The 16,537-nt window shown below is 50.5% G+C and overlaps 1 protein-coding gene across 2 annotated transcripts in view; it reads left to right on the top strand.

Moving 5' to 3' along the window:
* Window positions 1-16,537, top strand: part of AP3D1 (adaptor related protein complex 3 subunit delta 1) — a 293,074-nt gene that overhangs the window by 106,786 nt on the left and 169,751 nt on the right. For both annotated transcript variants that reach the window (XM_085636830.1, XM_085636829.1), the window contains exon 15: window positions 4,128-4,359. In XM_085636830.1, the coding sequence (XP_085492956.1) occupies window positions 4,128-4,359 (232 nt within the window). The remainder of the gene's footprint in view (window positions 1-4,127; window positions 4,360-16,537) is intronic.

Below are 16,537 nucleotides of genomic sequence, written 5' to 3'. Positions count from 1 at the left end.
CCACGAGCATTTTCAGTTTACTGTGATCCCCTTTGGCCTTACTAGCGCCCCTTGGGTGTTCACGAAAGTGATGGCGGTGGTCGCAGCTCATCTGCACAGATCAGGGGTTCCAGTCTTCCCCTATCTTGACGACTGGCTGTTGAAGGTGGGCTCGCCCCAGGCAGTCATCGCCCGGCTCCAGACTACGGCCGCGCTCCGGCATTCACTGGGGTTCTCCATCAATGTGCCGAAGTCACACCTGATTCCCTCTCAGAAGCTTCCCTTTATCGGATCGGTTCTGGACACAACGCTGTATCCTCCCGAGCAGCAAGTCCGGGATATTCGGGCTATGATTCCGATCTTTCAGCCTCTATCCCAGGTTTCGGTTTGAATGACCCTGAGGCTGCTGGGCCTCATGTCCTCTTGTATCCTGCTGGTTGATCATGCCAGGTGGCATATGCGGGCTCTGCAGTGGGACCTGAAGTTCCAGTGTGCGCAGCATCAGAGGAATCTGTCCGATTGTGTCCAGATCTCGGATGGCACTACCTGTCAGTTGCAGTGGTGGCTCACAAACCAGCATTGGGTCAATTGCAGATCCCTCTTCCTTCCCCAACCAGAGCACACGGTGGTGACAGACGCCTCCCTTCTGGGATGGGGAGGCCACATGGGAGAGGTGGAGATCAGAGGCCTCTGGTCTCCGACCGAGTTCGTGCTCCACATCAGCCTGGAGCTTCAGGCGATTCCTCTTGCACTCAAGGCATTCCTTCCCTCTGTTCGGGGAAGAGTAGTGCAGGTGTTCATGTACAACACCACCGCCATGTGGTACTGCAACAAACGGGGCGGGGTCGTGGACCCTATCAGAGAAGGCCCTCCGCCTATGGACATGGCTGGAACATCAGGGCATATCCTTGGTGGTTCAACACGTGGCAGGTTCATTGAACACCAGGGCGGACGAACTCCACTGCAGGTGCATGATGGATCACGAATGGCGTCTTCAGTCGGAGGTGGTGCAAGGTCTCTTTCGACGGTGAGGAGAGCCTTGGTTAGATCTATTCGCCACAGAAGAGAACACGCAATGTCAGCAATTCTGCGCATTGGAATTTCCAAGGCGGCACTCGCTAGGCGACGCTTTTCATCACGAGTGGAGTTGCGGTCTGTTGTACGCCTTTTCGCCTATACCACTTCTGCCCCGAGTGCTGAAGAAGATCAGGCGCTACCGGGCCCAAGTCATTCTTGTGGCTCCGGATTGGGCACGAAGAGTCTGGTATCCCGAGCTGCTCAACATGGGTATCGATCCTCCAATCAGACTGCCTCTTCGGGAGGATCTTCTGTCGCAGCAGCAGGGGGCGGTCCTCCACTCGAACCTGTCCAGCCTCCACCTCCTTGCGTGGAGATTGAGCGCGGCAGTTGACGTCTTTTGACCGGCCTCCCGAAGTTTGTGATGCAATCTTGGTAGCCAGGCGTCCCTCCACTAAGACTATATGACAAGTGGAACAAGTTTGTGGCATGGTGCACAGCAAAGGCTGTGGATCCCCTTTCTGCCCCTCTTTCTGAAGTTCAATTGTTCCTTCTTTCTTTAGCCCAGCAGGGCTCTGCTCTGGGTACTATAAACGGCTATCTGTCGGCCATCTTTGCCTTCCTTTGGCTTCCTGATCAGCCTTCTCTTTTCAAGTCCCCGGTTGTTAATCAGTTCTTGAAAGGCATAACTCGTCTCTTTCCTCCTATCCCCTTCGTTATGCCTCAGTGGGACTTGAATCTAGTCTTAACTTTTTAAATGTGCTCTCCCTTTGAGCCGCTTCACAACTGTCCTTTAAGGCTTCTGACGCTTAAAACTGCTTTCCTGGTAGCCATCACATCTGCCAGGTGGGTGAGTGAACTCCAGGCCCTTTCCTCCAAGCCTCCTTTCCTGTCTGTCCATCCGGACAAGGTGGCTCTCAGGACACGTCCATCCTTCCTGCCCAAGGTTGTCACTGCCTTCCACATCGGGCAGACCATCACTTTGCCTACCTTCTTACCGCCTCCGCATCCTTCAAAAGAGGAGGAGTGGATCCACCACCTGGATCCAAAACGTGCGCTTTCCTTTTATCTGGATTGCACAAAAGCGTTCCAGGTGGATGACCAGCTCTTTTTTGGCTACGTGGGCCCCAAAAAAGGTTGGGCCATACACAAGCGGACTATCTCCCGATTGGTCGTTTTGTGGATCAAAGCCTGTTATTCTCTGGCAGAGAAGAAGCCTCCAGTGGGGCTGCGCGCCCATTCCACCAGGGCGACGGCAGCAACTACTGCCTGGGGACGTGGAGTCCCTCTGAATGACATTTGTCAGGCAGCTACGAGGGCTTCGTTGCACACCTTTACCAAACACTACTGCCTTGACAATCAAGTCTGGAGAGACTGCTTCCCTGGCCGTTTTGTTCTCCAGGACTTTGTGGTATGATCTTGGTTCGCAGACCCACCTCTGGGGTTGGTATTGCTGGGGTATCTATTCTAAGGTAAGGAATCTATGACTAACAGGTTTCATTCAGATGAACAAGTTACTTACCTTCGGTAATGATAGATCTCTAAAACAGTTGGTTATAGATTCCTTACCGCCCCATCCATCCTCCCCGTTCTGCGAACTGGTTTCTAGGGTTAAGGATGTCCTTTCAGGGCCATAGTTTTGTGCACCAGTGGTCAGTGTCTTACATGGCTCTGCTTTTCTGGCGCAGCAAGCCGTGTACAGAACTGAGGTCCGCACGCGAGGGCGGTGTCTAAGTAGCTACCGCAACGTCATCCTGGCGACCACAACGACGGACGCGGAGCCGACCGACGGCACCTTCCGACACGCAGAGGTACTGCTGACAAAAAAACTTTCCGGATCCAGTCTGACGCCTGGGGGTAATTCTAAGGTAAGGAATCTATACCTAACTAATGCTTCTTACAGATGTATCATTACCGAAGGTAAGTCACTTGTTCGACAGGTAGAATGTCCTTCTAATTAACTGGTTAAGCGTTTTTTGTACACTTTTCCCGCATTTCATTCATGCCACAGATCATTCTCAAGCTTGGACAATCTATAACATGAACGATCCTAATAGTTCTGGCATGGCCTTGTCATTTGTGATTTTAGGACCTTTTCCACTATTTGAAGTGCCACACAGGAAATGTAAGTGCAGACCTGATCTTCAGTCAAAGACCATCCCGGCCTTCTGCACTGAATTTCATTAAGTAAATGACTATTAAAAACCTTCCTTACGGACAGGTAAACATTTTGAGACCTTCTCAAAGAGGCAGACTGTCAACAAAAACCTTACTATTCATTAAGAAGAAGTTTCTGCTTTTGGTCTCCTGACAGAATTTATTCTAGAAGATACCACACAAAATGTGGCGTACCCTGTTTACCTCACCAAGTCTAGTTTATAGTTTCCTCTATTAGCGTCTATCAAGCTGTTGATAAGACCTTTTAAGAGAAAGTCTTCCCAAACACCTCATGTAAAGCAATCATTTTTGCAAAGTGTTTGCTTAGATTTCGTTTTTTCTTTTTTTTTCTCCTTAATCCTTGTATCTAAATATTTTCCCAACTCCCTTGCTTAGGGCATGAACTCACTATTGTACGTTGGTGTTTATTTGTTAATGAAGATGCCAAGAGTGAGGACAACTTACTTGTACCTCTGTTACTCTGTCAGGGGTATCTTAAATTATAAAAACAAATTGGCGTGCTTGTGGAAACCAGGAGCATAGATATTGTGAAAAAATCAAGCTCCAAATGATTTTCCTAGAGCTTTCTACCTATCTTAGTTATCCTCCTTTTTTTTTTTTATGATAAATACATTAAAACTAGCACAGCTGAGCTATAAAGTTAATCTTGCATTCACAGTTTGTAGAAAAACAAAGCCCCCAGAAAGACATTTCTATTTTTAGGATAGAGATTTTTCTTCTTTAAATGTGTTTTGCAGTCCCACTTGTAATCTAAAGATATTCTAGTCCTTGGAAAGTACCTCCCTCAGCCACCTCTACCTATCCAAGTTTGCAAGCTAGAAATGTTGAGCAAAGTGTTGGTTTAATGCACCTATCTGTAAAGCAGAACAAAGAGAAGTGACTTGATGTATAGCACACATACGTGTTTGAATCTTAATATACAAATGCTTTAACATTAAAATATTGTTCCCAAGGCATCTTCCAGAACCAAGCCAGACCCTGGAAGCCATGCTGCGGTCGAAGGTCACTACGTTGCCTGGCCACATCCAGGCTGTATATGTGCAGAACATGGTTAAACTCTATGCATCCATACTGCAGAGGAAGGAACAAGATGGAGAGAAGGAGGCAGCCCAGGAGATCACACAGCTCATGATTGATCGGATGCCTCAATTTGTGCAGAGCGCAGACCTGGAGGTCCAGGAGCGGGTAATGCATAATTTCTTTCAGTGTACTTAGAGTGCTCAGACCATCTGACAGCTACTGTTTTCTAGTGTTTAAGTCTTTCATCAAATAATGTGAATTCATCAAATTGATGTGGCTAAAAACACATTGTTTAAGTTGATCGATATTTGAAGCATCCACCCACATTACCAACTTTTAGCTAGAATATTCTGGTTCGGTTAAAAAAAAGTTTGTTAAAATTAGCAGAAGCAAGAAAGTTAAAATCAATCAATAATTAACAATGGGCCGGAGAAGTATTTCCTCGATTCAGGGAATTGTAAGCGCGCTTCTCACCCGTGAGGGTCTCAAGACGCTGAAACATAGTGTTCGAGGCATATGAGCTGCAGATTGTACACTTAGCATAGGTCGCCATCTGGTGTTGGGCCCGGATGTTTGCAGTTTGTTTTTCTTCTTGGACCGTCTTTGGAAGTCACGAGTTTGGTGACTCCTCCTTCGGTCCGTACTGCGCATGGGCTTCGGCTCCATCCTCAGATTGTTTTTTTCCGCCATCGGGCTCGGATGTGATCCTTCGTACTCCGGCTTCGAACTTCTACGGTTCCAGCCTCGACGGAAAATCCTCGATTCTTCGAGTTCCTTCATCATCTTCATCTCTCGAAGCGGCACTTTTTCCATCCCGTACATCGACACCGGCCTTCGGGCCCTCCGCGACTCCGGTCCCGGCCGATGGAAAGGACTCCGTTTAAAAAGTGCCCAAAATGTGGGTCTAAATTTCCCCACACCGACCTCCATCAGGTGTGTAACCTTTGCCTCTCTCCGGAACACGAGGCTCGAGACTGCCCCGCCTGCAAGTCTTTTCGATCGAAGAAAACGATCCGAGATCGAAAGGCTCGACGCACCATGGCGCACTCATCCTCGACAGTTCCACCGGACATCTTCGGAGACGACGCCGAAGCTTCGGGGCAGACACACACCGAACTGGGAGAAGACATCGTCAGCGCTTCCGAGGCCGACGACTCCGACCTGGAGGACGTAACACCAGGACAGCGGGCCGTGAGTACAATGCCCCCTCCCAGCCCCGCACCGAAAACCAAAGAGACTCCGGTTACTCCCTCGCCTGCCGGCCTGGGCAAAACCAAAACCAAAGCCTCGATCACCCCACCTTCGGGCCCGGTGTCGAAGCACTCAAAGTCTCACGGCAGCTCGGGATCGAGCCAGCCGACGCCCGGTGCCGATGAACACCACTCGGCACCGAAGCCTGCAAAATCCAGCTCGACTCCGAAACCACCGGTGCCGAAGCCTGGACACTCGGCGCCGACCAAACACAAACAGAAATCGGTCGGCACCGACGCTCCGGCGCCGAAACAGCATTCGACGCCGAAACACACGGAGACCTCCAAAAAGCAGGGCGTACACAGAACATCGAAACCTCCGGTTCCGAAATCGCCGGTGCCGACAGACGACTCGGCGCCATTGGCTCTGTTTACACCAGACCCTTTACAAAAGACTTTGTCCAGAGATCCAAAGACTGGCCTTTTGACTGTGATTACTAAGAAGCGTCGCCTTGAGGCTCCGGCTCCTCCTCCTCCACCCAAAAAGAGGGACTCAGCTACTTCTCCCCTTAGAGTACCCTCCCCACTGCCACCCCCCCTCCCACCACCACCCCCTCCACCTTTACCTCACTACGATCCGGCCCCATCCCCAGACCCGGATGACGGGGACCCGGACAATGACCCAGGGGACGCCCCAATGGATCCCACTCCACCAGGGACCCCAGATCCATGGGAGGATTATAATAACCCTGATGTACCCAATGTACCTCAAGACGACCTATACCCATCAAGGCCGTCTCCTCCAGAGGACTCTTTAGGGTTTCACCATTTAGTGCAGAGAGCAGCACACTACCATGGGGTGGACATGCACACGGAACCAGTGGAAGAAGACTTCCTACTGGATACATTTGATTTACAAGATCGTTCCACTGCTATTTTACCCATGCTTAAGGGTGTCACCAAGCACGCTACAGAGGTATTCAAAGACCCTGTCAGAGCCAGAGTACTAAACCCTAGAATAGAGAAGAAGTACAAGGCGGCACCCACAGACCCTGCATACATCAAGGGCCCTGCTCCTCTAGATTCCCTAGTTGTCTCCACAGCTAGAAAGAGGGCTAACTCCCAATCCTCAGGAGATGCCCCACCACCAGACAAGGAATCTAAACTTCTGGACGCGTCTGGTAAACGCACCGCCTACCAGGCTGCAAACATGTGGCGCATTGCAAATACACAAGCACTGCTTGCGCGATATGATAGAGCACACTATGATGAATTAGAGGCTCTTATGCAGCACCTTCCAGAGAAATACAAACGCCAAGCTCATGACCTGATACAGGAGGGCAAACTAATCACAAACACCTCCATTAAGTGTGCCCTCGATGCAGCAGACACTGCTTCTAGAGCCATAAACACCAGTGTCCTGCTTCGACGCCATGCCTGGCTCAGGATATCAGGGTTCAAGCCTGAGGTCCAGACATCAATACTTAATCACACCTTTGACCAGCAAACACTCTTTGGCCCAAAGGTAGACGAAGCGCTCGAAAAAATGAAGAAAGATACAGACACAGCGAAGTCTATGGGAGCGCTCCAGACCCAAGCCTCTAAGCGTTCCTTTCGACGCTCGTCCTTTCGTGGCACAGGTAGAGGCTCCTCCACCGATAATGCCTCTACCTCCTACAAATCCCCTCCTCAAAATACCTTTTCAAAGGGCAACCAAAGAGGTGGTTACAGAGGCAACAACAATAAGGGCAGGGGCAAAACCAACAATACCCGTTCTGCCACCCCACCCGCACAATGACTCCCCTTCGCTCCCCCCAGACCATTCCACTCCGGTCGGGGGCAGACTACAAGATTTTATCCACGTATGGGAGTCCATAACATCGGACAAATGGGTGACCCAAATCATTCGGTCAGGGTACTGCCTCGAGCTAACATCTACCCCACCCAATATCCCACCAAGGCACCGTCCAATGTCCCAAGAGCATTCCACACTGCTCAAACAAGAGGTACTCTCGCTCCTCCAGAAACACGCCATAGAGCAGGTACCCGACAATCAACGAAATCTAGGGGTCTACTCCCTATATTTCTTAATCCCAAAGAAAGACGAGACCCTCAGACCCATTCTGGATCTCCGGCCTCTAAATGCCTACATACATTCAGACCACTTTCACATGGTCACCTTACAACAAGTCCTCCCACTCCTCTGCCAGGGAGACTTTCTCACAACACTGGATCTGAAAGACGCGTACTTTCACATTCCAATACACCCCTCTCACAGAAAATACCTCAGGTTCGTGGTGGACGGGCAACATTACCAATTCAAGGTTCTCCCCTTCGGGGTCACCACTGCACCACGGGTGTTTACCAAATGCCTAGCAGTAGTAGCAGCACACCTCAGACGTCAACATGTTCACGTCTTCCCTTACTTAGACGACTGGCTCATAAAAGCCGCGTCCTACCACCAATGCGTGCAACATACAAACAGCACCATCCAACTGCTTCATCAGCTAGGCTTCACGGTGAACTACCAAAAGTCCCACCTCATACCATCTCACACAAAGCAATATCTCGGGGCCACCATAGACACCTCAAAAGGTATTGCCTATCCAAACTCAGCCAGAATCACAAGCATTCTAGCCTTACGCAAAATATTCCTTCCTCAACACTCTCTACCAGCAAGAGTGTTTATGAAGCTCATAGGGATGATGGCGTCTTGCATCTTCATAGTGCCCCATGCAAGACTCCACATGCGTCCACTTCAGGAGTGCCTAGCACAACAGTGGAACCAGGCCCAGGGTCAGCTGACGGATCTGGTGTTGGTGGACGGCCGCACACATCACTCTCTGCAGTGGTGGAACACCACAAACCTTTCCAAGGGACGGCCGTTCCTGGACCCGGTTCCCCAAGTGACTCTAACAGCGGACGCATCGCTCTCCGGCTGGGGAGCGCACCTCTTACACCTCACAATGCAAGGTCTATGGACGCCACAGCAAAAAACGCTCCACATCAACCATCTGGAGCTTTTGGCGATCTTTCTAGCCCTAAAATCTTTCCAAAAGCAGATTTCAGGCAAAGCAGTCCTCATTCGCACAGACAACATGACTGCGATGTATTATATACAGAAACAGGGGGGGACACACTCTCCCCAGCTCTCCCGCTTAGCCCAGAGCATATGGAGATGGGCAATTCCCCAAAACATTTTTCTCCTGGCACAACATGTTCCAGGCGTACAAAACACCATAGCAGATCTGCTCAGCAGACAGACTCAACAACTACACGAATGGGAACTGCATCCACAAGTTCTTCACCCATTCTTCCGACAGTGGGGGCATCCTCAAATAGACCTCTTCGCCACCCACGAAAACAAAAAATGCCCAAGCTTCGCCGCCAGATACCCACACCCATTGTCCAAGGGCAATGCGATATGGATGAACTGGTCAGGCAGATTTGCATACGCCTTTCCACCTCTCCCACTAATTCCATTAGTGGTCAGGAAACTACAACAGCACTCCCTCACACTCATTCTGGTAGCTCCGACGTGGGCCAGACAGCCGTGGTACACCACGCTACTACAACTATCAGTGGTACCACATCAAAAACTGCACCTTTCCCCATGCCTCCTAACCCAGAACCATGGAGAAATCAGGCACCCGGACCCAGCTCAGCTCAACCTGGCGATCTGGCTCCTCAAATCTTAGAATTCGGGTACCTTAACCTTCCCCCTGATTGCATGAACATCATCATGGAAGCCAGACGTCCTACCACTAGAGCATGCTATGCCGCAAAGTGGAAAAGATTTGTAATGTACTGCCGTAACAATACAATCAACCCTCTAGATGCATCCATACAACACATCATATGCTATCTGCTCCATCTTCACAGGTGTAACCTGGCGTATTCATCCATACGCCTACACCTAGCAGCGATCGCTGCCTATCTACAAAACAGACAGCATTTGTCACTCTTCAGAGTGCCCGCTATTAAAGCCTTCATGGAAGGCCTCAAACGAGTAATTCCTCCCAGGGCACCACCCTCCCCTGTATGGAATCTAAATTTGGTCCTTACACGACTAATGGGTCCGCCCTTCGAACCAATGCACAAATGTGAGCTACAATTTCTCACCTGGAAAACAGCTTTCCTTGTAGCTATCACTTCCCTTAGAAGGGTTGGTGAAATACAAGCGTTCACCATACAGGAACCTTACATACAAATGCATCACAGCAAGGTCATACTTCGAACTAATCCGAAGTTCCTGCCCAAAGTCATTACCCCCTTCCACCTCAATCAATCAGTGGAATTACCTGTCTTCTTTTCGCAACCCCAATCTGTTGCGGAAAGGGCCTTACACACACTAGATGTGAAAAGAGCGTTGCTATATTACATACAAAGAACGCAACCCTTCAGGAAGACCAAACAGTTGTTCGTCTCCTTTTCTCCACCACATAAAGGCAACCCCATCTCAAAATCAGGGATAGCTAGGTGGATTGTAAAATGCATACAAATTTGCTATCAGAAGGCAAAGAGAACATTATCTGTTCCCCCTAAAGCCCACTCTACAAGAAAGTTAGGGGCTTCTATGGCTTTTCTAGGGAATATACCCTTAGATGACATATGCAAGGCAGCCACATGGTCTACACCGCACACATTCACAAAACACTACTGTGTAGATGTGCATTCCCAGCAGCAAGCTAGGGTGGGCCAGGCTGTACTAAAAACACTCTTTCAAACAGCTGCAACGGATACCGGTGGTCGCCGCTAAGGTTGGGTACTGCTATATAATCTATGCTAAGTGTACAATCTGCAGCTCATATGCCTCGAACGGAATATGCTACTTACCAGTATGCATCTGTTCTTGGCATGTAGAGCTGCAGAGTTGTACACGCCCACCCGCCTCCCCGGCTACCTGTATCCGTTCCAGTCCATCTTATTTAGATACAACACACATGGGTTTCTCACTGTTATTACTACGCTCCATCATTTCCCTGTTGGCGAAAAACAATCTGAGGATGGAGCCGAAGCCCATGCGCAGTACGGACCGAAGGAGGAGTCACCAAACTCGTGACTTCCAAAGACGGTCCAAGAAGAAAAACAAACTGCAAACATCCGGGCCCAACACCAGATGGCGACCTATGCTAAGTGTACAACTCTGCAGCTCTACATGCCAAGAACAGATGCATACTGGTAAGTAGCATATTCCATAAGCGTAAAAACTGGTTTTGAAGTGCCCATATAAATACACAAAATTACTATTTCATAATAGTTACTATCTGATAGACATCTAGCCGTAGATTCCTTACCTTTGAACTTCCAGGCATGAGGCTGGATCCAGAAGATTTTTCTCCGCAGTACCCCTGCACGCTGGGAGGTGGTGTCGGCCGACTCCGCATGACGTCTGCTTTGTGTTCGTTTGTGCCGTAATTCCTGCATCGTCACTATAACCGCCACCCCGGTGCCCTGATGTCAGTTCTTTACTTTCCGCGTCAGCCGGCGCAGATCCGTTTAAGAGAGCTACCCTCGGTTATTTTTTGACAGGATTTTTTCGACTTTTAGTCAACCTCTTTTGGTGTGTAGGATGTCGAGTAAGAAGGCCTCGAGGTTCAAACTGAGTGGTATCTGTCTCCGTGCCTCGTCGGTCACGGACCCCCACTTAATGTGTCTCTGGTGTCTTTAGCGCGATCACGACTCCAAGTCCTGCTCCAATAGCCAGGCCATGGTGCCGAAGTCTTTAGGGGAGCGGTCCCTAAAGCTGCTTGTGGCCCAGCGTCTGGCACCACAGCGGTCGCCTCATCAGTCTCAATTCCGGTCCAGGTCTCCGTCAAGAGGAAGATCCGAACACCGCTCCATTGAATCGAAGTCAGGTTAGAGGCACCACAAGAAGTTCAAGTGTATTTTGACTTTGCCCTGCCCGTCTGGTGGCGAGGCAGAGTAACTTTGGCACTCGAGGTCCCGCTCCCCGGTGTGGGTGCCTGGGTCTGCTCTGCGTTTTCCTGCCTTCCTGGGTCCGGGAGCGACCCCCGCCCAGCTTAAGGCACCCAGACCGGCGCCGGTCACACCTCTGCAGCGGCCTTCCCTGGCACCGCATCCACTGCCAAGGTCCTCAGCGTTGCTGCCCGAGCCTCCCCAATTCCCATTCCTGACGAAACAGAGCCGGGTTAGGGATGAATGAGGAGGATTGGGAGGGGGAGCTGAATCCCTTAGAAATTCTGCACCCACAAGATAAGATTCTGGGCACCTGGTCCAAGCCCAGCACAGGGGCTCATGTGAATAGGGCGTTTGCCCGCCATCATCCACCCCTGGGCGACCCAGTTTCAATCACCGTCCACCCCATCCCACAAAGCTTGGTGGTCCAGGTTCCCTTCCGCACCCCATGATAGGGAATCCAAGAGACTGGAGAGTTTTGAAAAGAACATTTTTTCTTCCACCAGTCTGGCATTGTGGTCGGTGAACACTGCATGCCTTTGGGCCCGTTATTCCCATTCAATATGGGACACGGTTGCGCAGGTGCTGCCCAGGGTCTTGGAGGAGGGCCAGGCCCTACTTCCCAAGCTATATCAGACAGGAGGGATGCATCTAAGGTTGCCATCAGATGTGGCTTGGATACGACCGACTTGCTGGGCAGAGCGATTTCCATGATGGTGGCCGTAAGTCGCCATGCCTCTGTTTTTTCGGGGGATATCCAAGCTAACCTTATGGAAATGCCCTTGGATGGCTCCCGTCTCTTCGGAGACAAAGCAGACGCTGCCCTTAAGCGTTTCAAGGACACATGGGCTACAGTCAAGTCTTTGGGCCACACCACAAAATACATGCCTGCATCTGCCTTTCACTCCTTTCGAGGCTACGGGAGGGGCTAACAACCGCACCAACCCTATTCAAGCCATATGGCCCACAAGGTCCGCAGCCTCTGTGGAGCCGTGGACGCAGTTCACCCGACCCCTGTGGGTTGGGAGGCCAGAAGTAGAGCCAAGCCATGATTCCCTCCTCCTCCACCGCAAAACCTTCCTTGTCCAATCCCACAGGACCCTTTACTACCAGTCGGTGGCAGAGTATGCCATCATCTCCACCACTGGTCGAAACATCACATCGGATAGTTTGGTGTTGCAAATAGTCCGAAGGGGCTACTCCTTCCTCTTCGAGACTACCCCACCATCTATGCCTCCAGTGTACGATTGGCTGACTGAGGATCACCTTGCTCTGCTCCGTGAGGAAGTCAAGACTCTCTTGGCCAATGGAGAAAAGAGGGTTCCCGGGCCAGAAATAAGCTGTGGGTATTCCTGCTATTTTCTGGTCCCAAAGAAGGACGGAGGATTTGGTCCTATCCTTGACCTCAGAGCCCTCAACTAGTTCCTCAAAAAGGAGAAGTTCGAGATGCTCACCCTAGCTCAGGTCCGGTCGGCCCTGGACCTGAGAGACTTGATGGTAGCGCTGGACTTGCAGGATGCCTATATTTAGATCGCCTGCCTGCCCGCCCGTCGTCGCTACCTGCGGTTTATGGTGGGCCACAAGCACTTTCAATTTGTGCTGCTCCCCTTCAGCCCCGCCAGCGGCCCTTGGGCGTTAGCAAAGGTGATGGCAGTGGTCGCAGCCCATCTGCGGCCATCAGGGGTTCAAGTCTTCCCCCTATCTTGACGACTGGTTGTTGAAGGCAAACTCGTCCTGTGCAGTCGTCTTCCACCTCCAGACTAGGGCGAACCTCCTGCAAATTGCTGGGGTTCACTATCAACATGCTCAAGTCACACCGGACTCCCTCTCAGACGCTCCCTTTCATTGGAGCGGTTCTGGACATGGTGCAGTTTCGGGCTTATCCTCCTGAATGGCGAGTCCATGATATTCAGGCTATGATACCGATGTTTCAGCCTCTATCCTGTATTTCGGTGGGAATGACTCTGAGGCTGTTGGGCTTCATGGCCTCCTGCATCCTGCTGGTGAATCGTGCACGGTGGCACATATGGGCTCTGCAGTGAGACCTCAAAATTCCAATGGGCACAGCATCGAGGAAACCTCACCGACTTGGTCCAGATCGCGGAGGGCACTGAGAAAGATCTGCAGTGGTCGCTAACAGACCGCAATTGGATCAAGGGCAGACCCCTCTACCTTTCTCATCCAGTCTCACAGTAGTGACTGATGCGTCTCTTCTGGGATGGGGCGGCCGTCTGGGAGAGGTGGATATCAGAGGTCTCTGGTCTCCGGCGGAAGCCAGTCTCCATATCGGAGCTTCAGGTGATCAGACTAGCACTGAAAGCCTTCTTACCATCTATAAAGGGAAGGCTAATTCAGGTGTTTACAGACAACACTACCGCCATGTGGTACTGCAACAAACAAGGCGGAGTGGGGTCGCGGCCTCTTTGTCAAGAGGCCCTGCACCTCCTGGACTTGGCTGGAACAACAGGGTATTTCCCTGGTGGTTTAACACTTGGCCGGTTCTCTGACTGCCAGGGCAGACAAGCTCAGTGAAGATGCCTTGCTGATCATGAGTGGCGTCTCCATCCGGAGGTGGCACAAGGTCTCTTTCAGCGCTGGGGAGAGGGTTGGTTAGATCTGTTCGCCTATGAACAGAGCACGCAATGTCAGCAGTTTTGCGCGTTGGAGTTTCCATGGTGACTCTTGCTCAGCGAAATGGTCCCGATCTCGGAGGGAACTGCGCGAGACCTGCAGTAGTGGCTGACGAACCGCGATTAGGTCAGAGCCAGACCCCACTCCCTACCCCCAACTAGATCTCACAGTAGTGACAGATGCATCACTTTTGGGATGGGGTGGCCATCTGTGAGAGGTGGAGATCAGAGGACTCTGATATACGGCAGAATCTGGACTCCACATCAACATGAGCTTTTCTGCCTTCCATCAAGGGGAGGCTAGTGCAGGTGTTCACGGGTAACACCACCGCCATGTGGTACTGCAATAAAGAAACTGGGGTCGTGGACCCTTTGTCAAGAGGCCCTGCATCTCTGTACTTGTGTGGAATAGCAGGGCATATCCCTATTGGTTCAACACCTGGCAGGTTCTCTGAACGCCAGGGTGGACAAACTCAGCCATCGAAGCCTGGTGGATCACGAGTGATGTCTCCATCCAGAGGTCTCTTTCAGCAGTGGGGAGAGCTTTGGTTAGATCTGTTCGCCTCCGCCGATAACTCGGAATGTTAGAAGTTTTGTGCGCTGGAGTTTCAAAGGAGTTTCGTTGCGAGTGAAGCTCAGGCCTCCTCTATGCCTTTCTGCTCATACCACTCCTGCCCAGAGTGCTCAAGAAGATCAGGAGCGACTGGGCACAGGTAGTTTGGAATCCCAATCTTCTAGACATGAGCATCGATCCCCTGATCAGGTTGTCCCTTCGGGAGAATCTTCTGTCACAGCAGCAGGGGAGGGTCCTCCACCTGAACCCGTCCACTTTCCGTCTCCTTGCATGGAGAATGAGCAGTGACAGTTAACACCTTTTGACCTTCCTCCCAAAGTCTGCTAAGTTATTCTGGCAGCCAGGCGTCTCTCCACGAAATCGGTATACGCCTGCCGATGAAACAAATTTTTCCTTGGCCTAGCAGGGCTCTCCCTTGAGCACTTTGAAGGGCTAGCTTTCGGCCCTATCGGCTTTTCTTCGGCTACCAGATCAGCCTTTTTAATTCCCCACTGGTGCAGAGATTTTTGAAGGGGTTATCCCACTTGTTTCCCGCTTCTCCTTTTCTTATGCCACAATGGGACCTTAATTTAGTCCTCAATTTCCTGATGTGCGCACCATTTTGTGGCAATTACCTCTGCTAGGAGGTTGAGTAAACTGCAGGCACTGTCATCACAGCCTCCTTACCTGACAGTTTATCCGGAAAAAGTGGTACTGAGAACTAGGGCATCCTTTTTGCCCAAGGTTGTAACTCCCTTTCATCGTGAACAGTCCTTACTCTAACCACTTTTTATTCACCTCCGCATCCTTCCAAGGAAGAGGACCGTCTCCACCCTCTGGACCAAAAAGAGCGTTATCGTTCTACCTTGATAGCACAAAAGCGTTCCTGGTGAATGAACAACCCTTTATAGACTATATCACGCTTGGTTATCCTCTGCATTAAAAAAGGTTATGCCTTGGCAGAGAAGCAGCCTCCCGAAGTCCTTAGGGCCTTTCCACCAGGTCGAAAGCAGCCACCATGGCCCTTCAGCATGTTGTTGTTCCCATTTCTGACATCTGTCAAGCAACCACATGGGCATCTCTGCCCATGTTTGCCAGACACTATTGCCTGGACTCTCAGGTTTGCAGGGAGGGCCTGTTTTGCCTCTGTTTTGCAGGATTTCCTGGTTGAAAGCTTTTCCGCAGTCCCACCTCCGGGGAAGGTATTGCTTGGGTATCTGTTCAAAGGTAAGGAATCTGCTGCTCGATGTCTTTATCAGATGGACAAGTTACTTACCTTCGGTAACGCCGTATCTGGTAGAGACATGAGCTCGCTGCAGATTCCTTACCGACTCACCCATCTTCCCTGTACTGCAGAATTGTCTTTTAGTGTCAGGGCTGTTCCCCTTCAGGGCCCTAGTTTCTTTTTAGCACACCATGGTCAGTTACTTCATGGCTCCACACTTCCAGCGTGGAAAGTAGTGAAAAATACTGACGTCAGCGCGCCAAAGTGGCGGTTATATTGACGACGCGGACGTCACGACTACATAGTCAACCGACGCCGCCTACCGGCGCACTGGGTTACTGCGGAGGAAAATCTTCCGGATCCAGCCTGACGCCTGGAAGTTTAAAGGTAAGGAATGTGCAGCTAGATCATGTCTCTACCAGATAAGGCGTTACCAAAGGTAAGTAACTTTACCGATTTGCTTTGTATGACCTTCAGTATTTGATAAAGTAAATATTTAAATTCAAATCGGTCGGATCCAGGCATGCACTAAAAACTTGCCTACATGCTAGCGGTAACAGGAGAAATGGAAATTGGCAATCAACAACAGGCAGCCAAGGAAACATTGCATCGGTTAAGGCACAATTAAGCGTAAAACTGTTTCTCAGGCACCCAGTAACATTACTTTGAGCAGATTTACTTTTTTGTAAAAGTTGTTAATTTCCTTCCTATGCCCTTTAAGTAATTAGTGAAGGAGATATTTAAGTGCAGGTAGTTCGAGTCCATGCATGTGCATGTTTTGATAGGACCTCTTTATCTGTGATACTAGATACCCTCTGGGTATCTG

The sequence above is a fragment of the Triturus cristatus genome, chromosome 12 (assembly GCF_964204655.1).
Source record: "Triturus cristatus chromosome 12, aTriCri1.1, whole genome shotgun sequence".
Taxonomy (NCBI): domain Eukaryota; kingdom Metazoa; phylum Chordata; class Amphibia; order Caudata; family Salamandridae; genus Triturus; species Triturus cristatus.
This window is presented reverse-complemented; position numbering and strand designations above follow the sequence as displayed.